The sequence below is a fragment of the Nesoenas mayeri genome, assembly GCF_963082525.1.
Source record: "Nesoenas mayeri genome assembly, chromosome: 20".
NCBI classification, from domain to species: domain Eukaryota; kingdom Metazoa; phylum Chordata; class Aves; order Columbiformes; family Columbidae; genus Nesoenas; species Nesoenas mayeri.
Window position 1 is genome coordinate 3,821,725 of NC_137569.1, and position 14,372 is coordinate 3,836,096.

The window sequence follows — 14,372 nt, forward strand, 5'->3', positions numbered from 1 at the left end:
GGGTGCCCAGGGAAGGAGGTGCTGCCTGGCAATGGCAGCGTCCCGCCTCCCGCCCCTGCCTCGCCGGGGGGAGCCGAGCTCAGCATCCCCCCGCACGCACCCACGCCGACCCTCTGCAGGGGTCTGGGGACCGGGGAGGAGGAGGAGGGGACAGTGGTGGCACAGGGCAATACGGCTGCCACCCCAAGACACCTCAAGGAGAGCTGAGGGAAAGGAGGAGCCCGGCTCCACCACCCTTTCCACCATGGTCTTATCCCCTTTCTATGACCCAGGGACACTGTGTCCCCTCCACAGAAAAACCTCGCCAGCTCCTCAAACCACTACAGCTGAGCGACACAGGTTCCTCCTGGCCCTGCTCCTACGGGAGGAACCAGGACCCCAGGAGCTGCCCTGCCCCAAACAACGGGGGCTGGCAGAGCAGGGCATGAGCAGGCAGGGGTTAAACCACCCTCCCCAGCTGCATGTAGCCAAAGGAAATATAAAGTGCCAGAGTCATCAACCTCAATATGTCAGGGCACCAGCCAAGCGTTCAAGTGCAGAGGCTGCCCTCGTTCAGCCTGTGCCGGCACCGCTGCCCCTGTCCCTGTGGTGTGGGCAGCGTCCCCTGTCCATATCGTTGGACGCATCCACACGGGCTCAGCCTGAACCAGGCACCGGGACCAGATGGGAACCGGGCAGGAGGGATAACGCTCCACCAGGCACAAGGGGAAGGTAGAGCCACTGGAGCATGAAGTGCCAGGACGCGGGTGGCACTGGCAACCGCCCCAGCTGGGAAACCTGAGGGGACCCTGCTGAGGTGCAGCCACCACCTGAACCCTGCTCCCAGGGATGTCCACACCGGGCTCAGACACAGCTGGTACACTTTGGGAGAGCACAGCAATGCCAAGGCTGTGGCTCGGCATGGCTGGGGCACAGACACCGGGCATCCAGGGTGAGGAGCCATGGCTGCCCCTGGCACAGCCATGCCTCCCTAGGGGGCTGTATCCAGCCCCGGTGCAGTGAGGACCCACCGCCCGCACAGGTTCTGAGTCACCGGACTCTGAGTCAGCAGCACAGGGTGCAACACCTCAGCTGCCATTTCACATGGTTGCCTGCCCCACTCCTGGCTATTTTCAGGAGCCAAGCGTACCCCCCCAGCCACCCCACAGGATGCTGCTGGGCACCATCACCGCAGCATTGCCCAGTGCTGACACTCCCCTTGTCCCCACACCATTAGTATAGGCAGTGCCAGCCCTGCCCAAGGGTGGCTGCGGTGTCACAGTGTTCTCCGGTCCCCGTCACCCAGCGGCTCCCCCATTCACTGCTGCCCAGACTCCAGCTTGGTACCACAGCCTGACCCCACTCCATCCTTTACAATCCCAATAGAGCATCCCCCTAACCCTCCACAGCCAAATCTCATGCCCCTGGAGCACCAGGCCCTGCCGATCGGCACAGCGAGCTGCCGGGAAGGTGACAGCGGTTGGGCTGAGCACATCAGCCCTGTTCACAGCAGGAAACCGCGCTCCGCTCGCACCTCAGGGAGCACCGCAGTAGCACCAGCAGCTGTAGCAGCAGCAGCAGCACAAGGTGCAGCTGCTCCTGCTCTGGCACGGTGCCTACAGAGCCATGGGTGCAGCAAGTGGCCCCCCAGGGTGGCCAATTTTCCATGCACAGGTCTCTGTGTGCACATAGGAGGTTTTTCACGTTTTCCCCAGCGGGACACACTCCCTGGTTGCTCCTGCCCATGGCACCAGCCTCTCCACATCACCATGCAAACCCCCCTTTGCACATCTTCCTCTTTCTCCAAGGCAGCGCACGAGCTGAGCACTTGCAGGAGCCACCCATGGGCCACCAGACCCTCATGAGCCCTCCTGCAGCCAGACCCCCCCAGCATGACACCACTCAGCAGGCATGGGCAGTGCCGAGGCCCAAGAGAACCAGGCAGGCAAGTGCCCTGGAGCCCGGCTGGGCAGGTGTCCTACAAAGCTTCCCCAAGCACCCAGATGCCCAAACTGGAGCCACCCACGTGCTCCACCTGATGGGCCATATCTGGTTGCATACACCAATCCGAGCAAATTCCCTTGCACAGCCTGGACAAAACAGCCCCACCAAACCGCTGGGCTCTATTTTTACTTTGGTTTTCATGCTTTTTTCACCTTTGGACACACAACAACAAAACTCCAAAAACCTGCAAAGCAGCTGAACCTCCCACCTTTCCCCAGGGCTGGGGGGAGCACTCACCCACCCACACCCAGGCAACCACCACCCTGCAGATCACCGAATGGTTGGGGTTGGAAGGGATGTCTGGAGATCATCTAGTCCAACCCACCTGCTAAAGCAGGTTCACCCACAGCGACACAGAGCAGCCCTGGGTGAGAAGATGCTGCCAACCACATTCTCCACCCCCTCAACCGCCCCCAGCACAGCTCCAGATGGGAGCATCTCTGTGGTGAGAGCCAAAAGCCAAGTCCTGCAGTTCCTCCCTGCCACTGGCCGCCCCATGCAGCCCGCCTGGTGTCTGTCTGTCTGCCTGGCATCTGCCCAGCCCCTGCTCGCCAGCCCACGCATCACTATTTCTGGACTCTTGTGCAAGAGGCTCCTCCAGCCACAGCCACACGAGCCTCAGCGCTTGCCCAGGGCTGGGCTGGGGCTGGTGGTGACAACCTGGGACTGGGGCCACTGGTGAGCACCCTGGGCTTGCAGCAACCAGAGAGCAGCTCTGGAGCAACCTGCACCTCCAATGCCAGCATGGGGCAAAGGAGATGTTTTCCTGGGGAGAGAGAGGGTGGTTTGGGGACACTGTACAAGTGGCAGTGTTAGACAAGGACTGAGAGAGCAGTCAAGTCCTTTGGTTGGAGCGGTGAAGCCCAGATGTCCTGGAGCCACGGTAGGGACAGGGTCAGAGCTGCAGAGCCCAGGGCTACAGTGGGAGACGCGGCCAAGAGCCCGGTTACGTGAGCTCCTCCCGTGCTCGCTCCGCTGGGCTCTCTGGGAGGTCTGGGCTGTCCCTCACTGGTGCACAGCAGCAGTTATTCCCTTGCCAGAGGTTGCAGAGGAGGAAAAGAGCCATAAATGAAAATGTTTCTACCCTTCCAACCAAGGAACACAGCAGATCCTTCCTACTGCGTGTCCTGAACATGCTGCTCCTCAGTCCCACTCAGTGTTAAACTTCTCCCCCAGTATCGCTTTCCTGCAGGACAAAAACCCCCAGGTCTGCACTGCATCAACCCCAAGCTCTGCTGGCAGCCCCGGGGCAGGGCTGAGAGGTGCCCGGAGCACAGGGCAGCTGCTCAGAACCTCCTGCCCTCGGGGAGCCAAGCAGAGCACCAGAGCCAGGCATGTCCCCCCAGCAAGTGTGGGGAGCAGGGCAGAGAGCCAGCCACAGCAGCAACACCCTCGGCCTCTCAAAATACCACGAAAGGAAAGAAAGGTGGTTGCTCACAGGAAAAAGCCTCTAATATCAGATTAAGGCCTGGCCTAGCTATCGCAGTGCATCTCTCTTCTGAGATGGATGAGATTGCAGCCCTATCTGCCAGCTCTGCCAAGGCAGCTCGGCCAGGTTTGCTTCCTACTGCAGGACTTGCAAAGGAGAAGGAAAAGGTTTTGGTTCATAGCGTCGGAACAAAAACCACCCGTGGCAGAAAGCCCTGGTCTGAGCATAAAGGTCTGCCTATCTGCCAAATCTTCAAACAATCCCTGAACTTTGCAGCTGGGACTTATCTCAGGGCAGATCTGCAGAAGGTCCTTCGGGATTCTACGTGGGCTGGGCAGGCTCTGCTTCCCAGCTACAGCCAAGAAGTGTTGCTGCTACTGCTCTACATATGCAAATTATCCTGCTTAGCAAACACTGATAAAGTAACTAGCATTGGGAAAGCCAAGTCTATTTGAAGATGTCTTGTGGGGATGCAGCCAGGTCCGTGTGTTCCCCCTGGCTGCTCAGACCCGGTCGCGCTCATGGGGGCTGCTCTGGCCAACCTCCGCGGGAGGGAACACCCGGCAATGCCACGAACCAGGGGCAGAGGTGCCATTTCCCCGGGATGGATGCCCACTTTAGTGAGCTGCCTTGGCTAAACCAGGCTCCCCTCTCTAACCCAAGGGAATGTTATTCGCCCGTTAGCATGGGGAAAGTGTCTCTGCTGACAGCTGCAGGGCTGGCCCTGAACAGCACAGAGCAGAGTCATTTGCTGGGATCCCAAACGGCGGCATCACTGGCCATGCTGGGCAGCAGGGAAGGAGGAATCACTCGAACAAAGAGCCCCCTGCACAGAAGCGTCCTCCCACGGAAGAAAAAAACAAAAACCAAAACAAACAAAACCACAAACAGATTTCAATAGACTTACAATGCAAATGTATTCAGGCCCCAGAAGGCACTTCTGGCTGTAGCCACCAAATGAGGGCTCCTTGCGTGCTCTGCTGCTACCGAGACCCACACCACCAGCCACTGCTGCACTGAGCCCAGGGGGGCAGGGGGGTCACCTCCGAGCCAAAGTGGCACAGCCACGGGCACCAAAAGGGGAACTGCATTCCCTCCTTCCCTTCCACATGGCTCTGGGGCAGCCTATGCAGCGCAGCGCTGCTGCTCACGGCCCGAACGCTGCTGAGCTGAGGGAGCTCAGCATCGTCTCTGTGCCAAATGCCATGGGGCAAATACCCGCCCCAGACAAATACCCAGCCAGCGGGAGCGAATGGCACACAGGGATATGCAAGGGATGCTACCGCATCTCTGAGCCCACAAGAGCGGGTACCACAGCCATGCTGGGGGAGAGGAGGAAGCTGCCCTGGGAACGCTCACACCAATTTTGAGGATCTGGTTGGGAGGAGGTGCAGGTTCGTGATGCTGGCCAACAGCCAGATTCCCACTGCAATCGCGCTTTGCTGATGCGAGAGTGGGTGAAGCCGGGTGAAAGCCAGGCCAGCCACACCAGCCTGCCAGAAGCACAGATGTGCCCACCAGGGCCGGTTCACTTACCGCCCCCCTGCCCGGTGAGAGGGACAGGGACCCCAACCCTACTGCGTGTCCATCCTCTCGCCATTCGCAGGGTGCCAGCTCCAGGATGAGGCATTTCTCCACCCAGCAGATGCTGTGGCCGCTGCCAGCTCTGCGCTGGAGCAGAGACCTCGGTGGTGCCCACGGGTAGAGCTGGTCCCAGCTTTCCCCTTTGTTCTTCCAGCTCCTGTACAAGCCCTCCACTATTTGCCCATCACAGAGAAGTTACTCCAGCCACCAGCACTTACTGCTCTTATTTAAAAGCCTTGCTTTTAGACAGCAACTGTTCCATTATCCTCAAAGGCTTTTCAACCTCGCAAACTTTTGCATTTATTTATGATTTTCTTTAACGGTGCCAATCTGCCCCAGCGTTAACCCTTCAGTCCTTGGCTCGGGCAGCACAGCTCTCTGGGGAGGCAGCTCCACATCACACAGGGGTTGTTGTCACGCTGCCATCGGGAGTTCATGAAGAAATGCCACTTCCCAAAACACCACCAGGCCCCGGAGCAGATGGAGACGGTTCAAAGGTCCCCAGCAGGCACATACACATGCTGTGGTTTTGTTCTCCCCTAAGCAGATAAAATTAAACACAGCAGCTCTGCCTGGCCTTCCCCAGCCAGAAGAACAGCCTTCAGCATCCTCAGAGCCAAATAAGCACTTTCCAACAGTGGGAAAAAACAAACAAACAAACCAAACCAAACAAACAACAACAAAAAAACCCAAAATAGGACACAGAGGAGGTCGATGCAGTCTCAGGAAGGAATAAGTCCCACTCATGCACCTCCCCACTTCGGGATCGCCGCTCCTTCGCCTCTTGCATGCCATGACCTACCTCAAACAGAAAGAGACGCACCGGGATAAACTCTGGACTTTGCTCACTATTTTCTATTCTTTTGCTGAGGCTTTATGGGATCTTTTTCAAGAAATAGACCAGGAACCAGCAGGTCAGCGCTTCCCACCCCAGAGCTCGTGTCTCCGGGACACAAGGCACTTCACAGGGCAGGCTGGAGGGTCCCGAACCCAGCAGCCTTCCAGAGGAGCTTCAGCAGCTCCCGCAGCACCCCAGCTCCACAGCAAAGCCAGCGTCTTTCTCAACTTCCCAAGGGCAAAGCAGGGAAACCCAACACCGAGTTTGTTCCACCTCTGTGTGCACTACCTGACTACACAAAGCATCAACGTGTCACTCCTCCCCATCACCAGCACAGTCACCCCCGACCCGCTCAGCTCACCCTCTCCTCCTGGGTACCAACCCACAGCACCAGAACCTCCACCACAAACTTGTGCCACGGCAAAAGGGAGGGGATGAAGGCAGCACCCAGGCGAAGCACCGCTGCACCCCGACCACCTCCCGGCGCAGCCCCACGCATACTCAGCTGTGAGGCCAGCTGCGTGTTTGGCCACAGGGACAGGTGACGGCCGAGATGAAGGGAATTTTAGTCCTTTCCACGCTTCGTTTTAGCCATCTGCTCGCTGACGCTCGGATTTTGTTGGTCCCGGATGAGCTGGCATGGGCGTTATCTCAGATGCCAGGATCATGTATCTGGCTGTCACACGCGCTGCTTTCACGCAATAGCTGTGAACAGGGGCATTTTGCAGGTTTCTTTGCTTTAAATCAGATTAATCACAAGCTACTTAAAGGAAACCACTGTCTTTCTCTGGTAATTCTCATAAAGATAATATTCAACATGCCTTCGTTCGCTGTCCAGATAACACTGCCATAGGTTATGGTGAAATGGCTGGGGACTGATCACATTCAGCCACAGCACTGTTAAGCTCCAAAATTCACATTGAAATACTGAGGGATCCCAGACAGAGCAGCACGACCGAATTACACACCACCCGAACTGCTGGTGGGAGAAGGGAACAGCAGCGCGGTCAGGAATTCTTAATTATATATGACAAAAATAAAGAGAAGCGAGAAGAAAACAATGGGAGCACTAAGTTAAAGAACTGTCCAGAGAAATGGGGATCCAGGCAACAACCGCACGCGTTTTACTGTACTCTCAAATTCTGCTTTTAAATGTCAGTGCCCTCAGTGCACACAGGCGCCCTTATAACGTGCAACAAAGAAAAGTGCTGATGCTCGGGAAGGGCTCGGGACAAGGCTGGGGAGAACTCATCGCCATTAGCCAACCCCCGCACAGAGCTGGCCATGCCAAGGGGCCAGGAGCTGGCTGCTCGGTGGAGGTGACACTGCCTCCTTGGATGAGCACAGGAGCTGGGGACCATGATGGAAACCCGTTTGGGGAAGGAAGAGGAGGAGGAGGAAGAGGCCACATTTAATCACAGCAGACACAACACTGGATTTCAAGGTTTTGCCCGAAATATTCACCCTGACTGGCTGCAAAGGTCTTGGTCCAGCCACCTCGAAGCACAGCGCTCGGGCTGGAGGACCCCTCTGGGTTACAACACCAGGACCCTGTGCTCCAGGGAAACTCCCTCAACGAGTCCAGTCCGAGAGAGTCTTGCACAATCCTGAGTGCTTGGAAATATTCAGGAGCATTACCCAGATATAAATAAAATGCAAGATCCGTGTGCAAGGTTTGCGCTTGGTCGCTTTGACGCACTCAAACCTCCTTGGCTGCTGAGCAGCTCTCCAAAAACCACAATGGGTGCCTGCTGATGGGGACGTGCAGAAAGGCTTGGGGTGGTCCTTTTAGGTGACACATGGAACACTCTCGGTCCTTGCCATGGGGCTGGGAGCATGCTCCCATGTTCCCACTGAGTGCGGAGGGGCAGAAACGCACGTGAGCAAGCCTGGCATGGAGACAACACCCAAAGCAGCCATGTAGTTTGGATGTTTCACCTCCAGACAGCTTGGGAAGGTGAAACTGAAAGAGAGCTGTTGCCTGGCCCTGTGGACTAATGCAATAAATATAAATTATGCTAAATATTAAGCATGGTTCAACATCAGAGTGCTTGCTAGCCAGACAATCTTAAACCAGCACGATACAGCCTTGGGGAAAAACCACCACCCCAGACAATTGAGCAAGAACAAAATTAACTCAAGTCAGCTGCAGAATTAGCAACATAAAAAGTGACATTCCTTAGCTGTCAGGACTCTGTTTGAACAGGGATTAAAGCTGATGCAATAACAACTTCCAGGCCGCTGGAAGTAGGGCAGCATGACGGGTGACAGCGCTAGCTGGCTGCGCCTTCAGTGCCACAAAACGAGTTGCAAAATAATATTGCCTTCGATCCGCCCAGAGAACCACTCTGAGACACCTCAGCACTCTGGCATGCTTCTGCTTTAGTGGTTCTGGGACTTACCCACGAGAGATCACAGGGTGTCACCCCAGGACAGGTGTCCCGGTGAGCCAGGTCACACCCAAAGGAGGTGACTCCCCTGCAGTGTCCCAGCCGCAGAGGTTGCTCCTGGGCCAGTGGCACATCACCAAGATCTGCATGCAGGGGACTGGCCAGCCAACCGCACTCCTCACATGCCCGATGATGGGGTCTTGGCACAGGCTGTGCTCCAAAGTGGTACAGGGACAAGACAGGGGCTTGGGGTGACCTTAGTGGTGGGATGGGGACAGCACAGGGGCTGTGGGTGGCATTAGCTCTTTGATGGGGATGGCACAAGGGCTTGGGGCAGCCTCAGCCACATGATGGCATGGATTGTCCCTGGTTGTGTGATGGGGATACCGGTAGATCTCTGCCATGCAATGGCACAGGGTGCTCTGACTGTGCGACAGGGATGGCACAGGGGCTCGGGATGGCCTTAGCAGCAGCATGGCATGGGGTATGGGTGCCTTTGACTGTGCCACCGACATGGCACAGCAGCTTAGGACGGCCAGCACGAGGGCTGGCGGTGTCCTCGGCCACGGGATGCCCTTGACCGTGAAACGGGGATAGCACAGGGGCTGGGGACACCCTCGTCGCTTCTGTGGGATGCCCTGGGACGCGGGATGGGGACGGCTCCCCCTCGGCCGTGCCGTGGCCCGGGACCCCCGCGGCACCCACCTGCCGAGGACGCGTCCTCCGCGTCGGAGCTGCCGCGGCTGCCTCCCTCCGGGGAGCTGCCCTCGGGGCCGCCGGTGGGGCTCGGCGGCGGGCGGGGGGCGGCGGGTACGGCCGGCGGCGGCGGCAGGGGGACTCGGGCCAGCGCCGCCTCCAGGTAGCCCACCTTGAAGCGCTCCTCGGCCAGCGCCCGCTGCAGGCGGCGCAGGTGGCGGCGGCAGCGCTCCAGCTCCCGCTCCATGGCCCGCACCGAGCCCAGCTCCATGCGGGGCGCCGGTTCCCCCGGGAACTCCGCCTGCCAATGCCGCGCAAAGTCCGCCCGGGCCGCCTCGCCCGCCGCCACGGCCTCGCCCGCCGCCATCCCCCCGCCCCGGTCCGAAGTTTCCCCCCCTGCTCCGCCGCCGCCTTCCGCCCCCCGCCGCCGCCGCGGGGCCTGACGTCGGAGCCCGCCCCCGGCCCGCCCCGCCTCGGCACGGCCCCGCCGGGGCGGGGAACAGCGCGGCCACCGCCCCCCCGGCTCGGCTGCGGCTGCCGGGTCACCTGCGCCCGGTAGCGCCGCCGCTGCCGCTCGCTCCCCGGGAAGCAGCGAAAGAGCTCCCCGGGCTTCTAATATGACGGACGTTGGGAGCCCGAGCGGACTGTGGAGGGGGTGTTGTATTCCCGGCTGTTTGGACCTTCGGTTCCTCCGCCCCGATTTCTGGGTCTCCCCGGAGGAGTTGCGGGACGTGGCCCAGAGGACGCTGTGCAGGCGAGCAAGCGTCTGGTGCTGGCAGCGTCAGAGCAGTTAACAAAGCGACAGCTAATGGCACAAACGATCCCACGCACTGCAAGAAATTGGCCCCCGAGCCAGAACAACTGAGCCTTGAAGGCGTGGGGTGGCTCCTGTGCCACCGAGCTGCTGTGTCCCCAGCCAGTGTGTGCCCTGGCCTTTGCTATGGAGCTCTACCCATCTCCTGGCCATCCTCATCCTCAGGCCAGTGATGCTCTGCGGGCCCTGGGGGGTCTCAGAACAGATGGCCCATTCCCATCAGGTGTAGGGGCAGGCAAACACTCCTGTGGTGGGTGACAAAGGCCTATGTAAGGTTTTTCTGTGCCACAGCGTATGTGCCCACTGTATTTAAGCTGCCAGGGAAGGGCATTCACTCTTGCCCCACAGGATGGTGGTTTCCAGCCCCATGCCCTGGGTGGAGTCAGCTGTTCCCTAGTGCCATGGGAGATGCTGGGGTGCAGGACCTCGAGGGGTGCTGGAGGCAGTAGCTGTGTGGCTGCGGGGAGCTGCCTTCCCCCTCCTCCCTCCAGGGCCCTCACTGTGGCTGTGGATGACTCACAAGGCTGTGTCCCTTGTGCCACCTGGCCATGCCCCAGCAGGAACAAAGCGCCCTATTTATTTACCCACGGGGCCCAGGCAGTGTCGCAATAACCACCTCCTCCTTCCCCTCCGTCAGCACCCAGGAGCAGGGGGCTGCACAGGGGTGGGCATCTCCCTGCGTGCCAGTCCCTGGCTCTGCTCCCAGGGGCCACTGTGGGCTCCCTCTCTGTGGTCTCTCTTCAGCAAAGCTGTGCTTCCCAGCACAGCCTTGGTGGATGTTGCTGGGGCACTGCCAGGAGCCAGGCAGCCCCCCCAGCCTGTGCCACCTCACCATCAGGATTTCCTCTCCAGTGAGGGCTGTGCTCCTAAATGGCCCCAGTAGCTCTCAGATGGAAGCAGCGGCAGTTTGGGGATGCTGGATGGATGCAGGAGAGAGGGGGCCAGTCCCAGTCCCTTTGCAGGAGCTACAGCCCCAACTCAGCAGCAGCGTTAGGAGCAAAGATACACAAAACATGGGGCAAAGACACCCAAAACACTCTCCTGGGCTGTGGGACCCATGAGAGCTGTGAGGATGGGCAGGTGCCCAGCAATCATCAGTGCCCTACATCCCATGCGACACACGCTGGATAGGTGGGGTATCCCTGAGGGTCAAACGCCTTCATGGAGACTGAGAAGGATGGGGGTGCCATGAGTGGCCTGATTTATGCATGGCGACAGATAATTACAGCTCTTTCATCATCTGTCATGCAGACGGGCCCAGCAAAGCCTTACAACACGTTTCTGACTCCCTGTCTCAGCCCATAAATCTCTCCGGCACACCGCGATAAATCAGCAGGGGCCGAGGGAGCAGGGCCAGGATGGGCGTTCCTCCTGGCCTCCCACCCTGTAATGGGCACCTAGATAGGAAGCATCCAGGACAAGGTGGGACAGCCCAGCGGGATACACTAATTACAGGCAGCAGGTGGCATCCGCTGACCCATGATTTATGGTCTTATCTTGCCCGCTTCCAAGAGCTGGGGCTGGATCCCTGCAGGGCCAGTGCTGCCCAGAGCTGAGATGCTGGGAACCCCCAGCAGCGCTGCCCATCGAGCTCCTGGGGGCTGCGGGCAGGATGGGGCAGCGGGCTCTGCCCTGCCTGGTGGGCTCCTGGAAGCTGCTGCCTGCCCTCTGCCCCCATCGCTGCCCAAGCATCACCCCGGCTGGGACACAGGGCTGTGCCCAGGTCAGCAACCTCTGCATCTGCTCCATACTGCACCTCCTGATCTCCCACACCAGCAAAAACATCCTCGCAGCAGGGGTGCGCCCTGCTTGGACAGCTGTGTCTCTAAGTGGGCCTGGTGTGCCTGTCCTGGAGCATCCCGAAGAGCCTCTTGCTCCTGAGCAGAGCTCGCTGTGTAAATCAGTGGCCGGTGGAGCATCTGCTCCTGTGCAGAGCAAGACTGGGTGGCCAGAAGGCTGCTGGGGAGAACAAGAGGGCCATAGTGAGCACAGGTGAGTGCTCAAAAATGTTTGTAAGCTTCACCTTCCTTTGAAGTCCTGCTGCCTGGTCCTCCCCTCTCCCCGAGGCCCTGGCTCCTGATTTATTGGGTTCCTGCAGCAGAGGCACCTAAATTAGCCCTGACATCAAAGAGCCAAGAGAGGAGAAGGGCAATAGACAAATAACCCCCCACTAATTGTAGCTATTGATCAAACATGAGACGGGACAATGAAATAGGAAGAGATGGCTCAAGGCGGGGGCCACGTTCTCCTGGGGTTCTGCTTTTGCACCAGCCACCCCAACAATTTGTCAGACCCACTCCTGGGCCATTTTTCAACGTGTTACTGCTTGCACAGGAAGTTATTTGGCGACTTCTTGCTAATGAAGTGATGGGCACACACACGTGGCAGCCCCGTGCTGCTCGGAGGACAGGGACCTTGCCTTCCCGCAGCCTCCACACCTGGAAGGTCCCTCTGTCCCATCAGCCTGGGGATGCGGGGAACAAGCAGCTGCTTTCAGCATCATCCTCCCAGAGCAAGTGCTGGGCAGGCCCAGCAGCAGCAGCCCAGACAGCTCTGCCCCCGGGCTCCCGCTGCTGGGAAGGGACAGGAAGGCTCTGGAGGCAGGTAGCACTTTAGCTGTTTTATCACCTGCCCCAGTCCCCCCTGTCACATTCCTCCTTCCTGCTCTGCAGGGCAGAGGCGTGCCAAGCCCCCACATTCCTCTGCTGGCTCCCGGGGGGGGTCCTGCCCAGCCACCCACTGACCTCCCTGCCCACCGGTGCTCCCAGCTCACTGGGTGCAGCCCTGAGTTGCTGTCTCAAAGACAGTTCAGCGCTCCAGCGCCGTTGCCCAGGCAGGAGTTGTTTTGTATTCTCCTGCGCCCAAGCACAAGACTCACTGCTTTCCTCAGCAACCTTGTCACTTCAAGCCTCAGTTTCCCCTGGCTGGGAAATAAAAGAAATGCTGCAGCACCAGCGACCGTGGGGGAGCAGAGCCCAAGCCCTGCAGCAGGATGGTGATGCCCCATGGGGCTGTGCCCCATGGCACCATATAAAACCAAAGGATGACCTGGCCCAGGCTGAGCTGCCAGCTTGTCCAGTGGAGAAGAGGGCAGAGCAGAATGGGGGACTCCTGCAGTGACCAAACACTTAGCAGAGACTAAAGCAACCACTGCACGCTGTGTTTTGTGGAGGTGCTTCCCAGCCCTGGGGCCTGTGAGCATTCCAATGCAAGCTCTGGGCATCCCAGCACCAGTACCCCATGTCCCAGCCCAGCACCGTGCTGAGGAGCATCCCTGCGGGCAGAGGCCAGGCAGGGCTCGCCCGGTGCCTCTCAGCAGGCAGCACACCTGCAGGCAGGTGAGGAGGGTCGGGAGGGAGCCACGTGACAAGCCCCACCGTGGGGTTTTTACAGGCGTCTGCGTGTCCCTGGGGGAGTGTCTCCCACACCTTGCAGGAGGCAGGACCGCAGCAGCACCTCTCCTGCTCCCCCTCACCGCAGCCATGTCCGGAGCAGCCATAGGGAAAGGCACAGTCCCAGAACCCGACAGCTCAGAAGAGGAGCTGGAACGGGGGGCTGAACCCCAGGTGTGCTATGGGCAGGGTCTGTGGGTCTCCCATGGAAGAGAAGCATCCGCCTGTCTGGGGGACACTGAAGGGATGAAGGTGAGGAAGAGGAGCAGGCCGGTGCGCTCCAAGGCCAGGAGGATGGCTGCCAATGTCAGAGAGCGCAAGAGGATCCTGGACTACAACCAAGCCTTCAACGCCCTGCGGCTGGCCCTCAAACACGACCTTGGTGGCAAAAGGCTTTCCAAAATCGCTACCCTTCGGCGAGCCATCAACAGGATCACAGCTCTGTCCCTGTCCCTGCATGGCACTGGGCACTGCTGGCCCTGTGCCCACTCCGAGTGCCGTGGCCGGGCTGGGGTCCCTGTGCAGGAGCCAGGGATGAAGACCAGCCACCCCCAGTTCCCCTGGGAGCCCAGCTGTGCAGGCACCGCCGGCTCGCAACGCTGCCCTCTGTCCCCTCTCTACACTGCATTTTCCCCGGAGAAGCAGTTTCAACGCTATGAGAGCCCAAAGGAGGATCACTCCATGCCCAGCCCTGCCTATTGCTCCAGCGGGATGCACCACCCCGGGCTCCGAAGCCAGCAGAGATACATGGGCAGCCTGCAAGACGCCCTGGCCGAAGTGGTCCCCTGGCAGCTGGGCTATTGCCAGAGCTGGGGACACCAGCAGTGCCTCCCCACCCACTGACCTGCAGGGCTGGGGCGCCAAGACGGTGCCAGGAAGGTAATGCATCCGCGGGACTAACTGGGGGAGCAGGAAGGGTGTGTTGTGTGAGAGAGAAGCACTGCGGGATGCAGAGCTCAGCTGTGAGACCCCAATACGCCTTACGGGACCCTGGTGCTGCCCGGCTATGGATCTCTGCTCTGCAGGAAAACCGAGGAAGATGGAAAGTCCTCTGGAAGCAGCAGCTCTGGGTTTCTTGTTGTGAGGTCTCACTGTTGCTGATGGTCACTTCTATTTATTCTCTCTTGCTTGCTCTGTGAGAAAACATTATTTTAAAACCCAACACGAGAGCACTGGCTGTTAATATGGGTGGGGTGGACAGATGGACCGTGGGGATCATGCTAAAGCCGCTGTCTGGCTGGTCACT

At 59.3% G+C, this 14,372-nt stretch overlaps 1 protein-coding gene across 1 annotated transcript; it reads left to right on the forward strand.

Annotated features, from left to right (window-relative positions):
• Positions 1–13,216: 13,216 nt before the first annotated feature.
• BHLHA9 (basic helix-loop-helix family member a9) lies at positions 13,217–13,969 on the forward strand (the record flags this gene model as incomplete). Its single annotated transcript, XM_080357325.1, has 1 exon — positions 13,217–13,969. One exon carries the CDS (start codon positions 13,217–13,219, stop codon positions 13,967–13,969), a length of 753 nt encoding a protein of 250 aa, XP_080213451.1.
• Between the last annotated feature and the right edge of the window lie 403 nt (positions 13,970–14,372).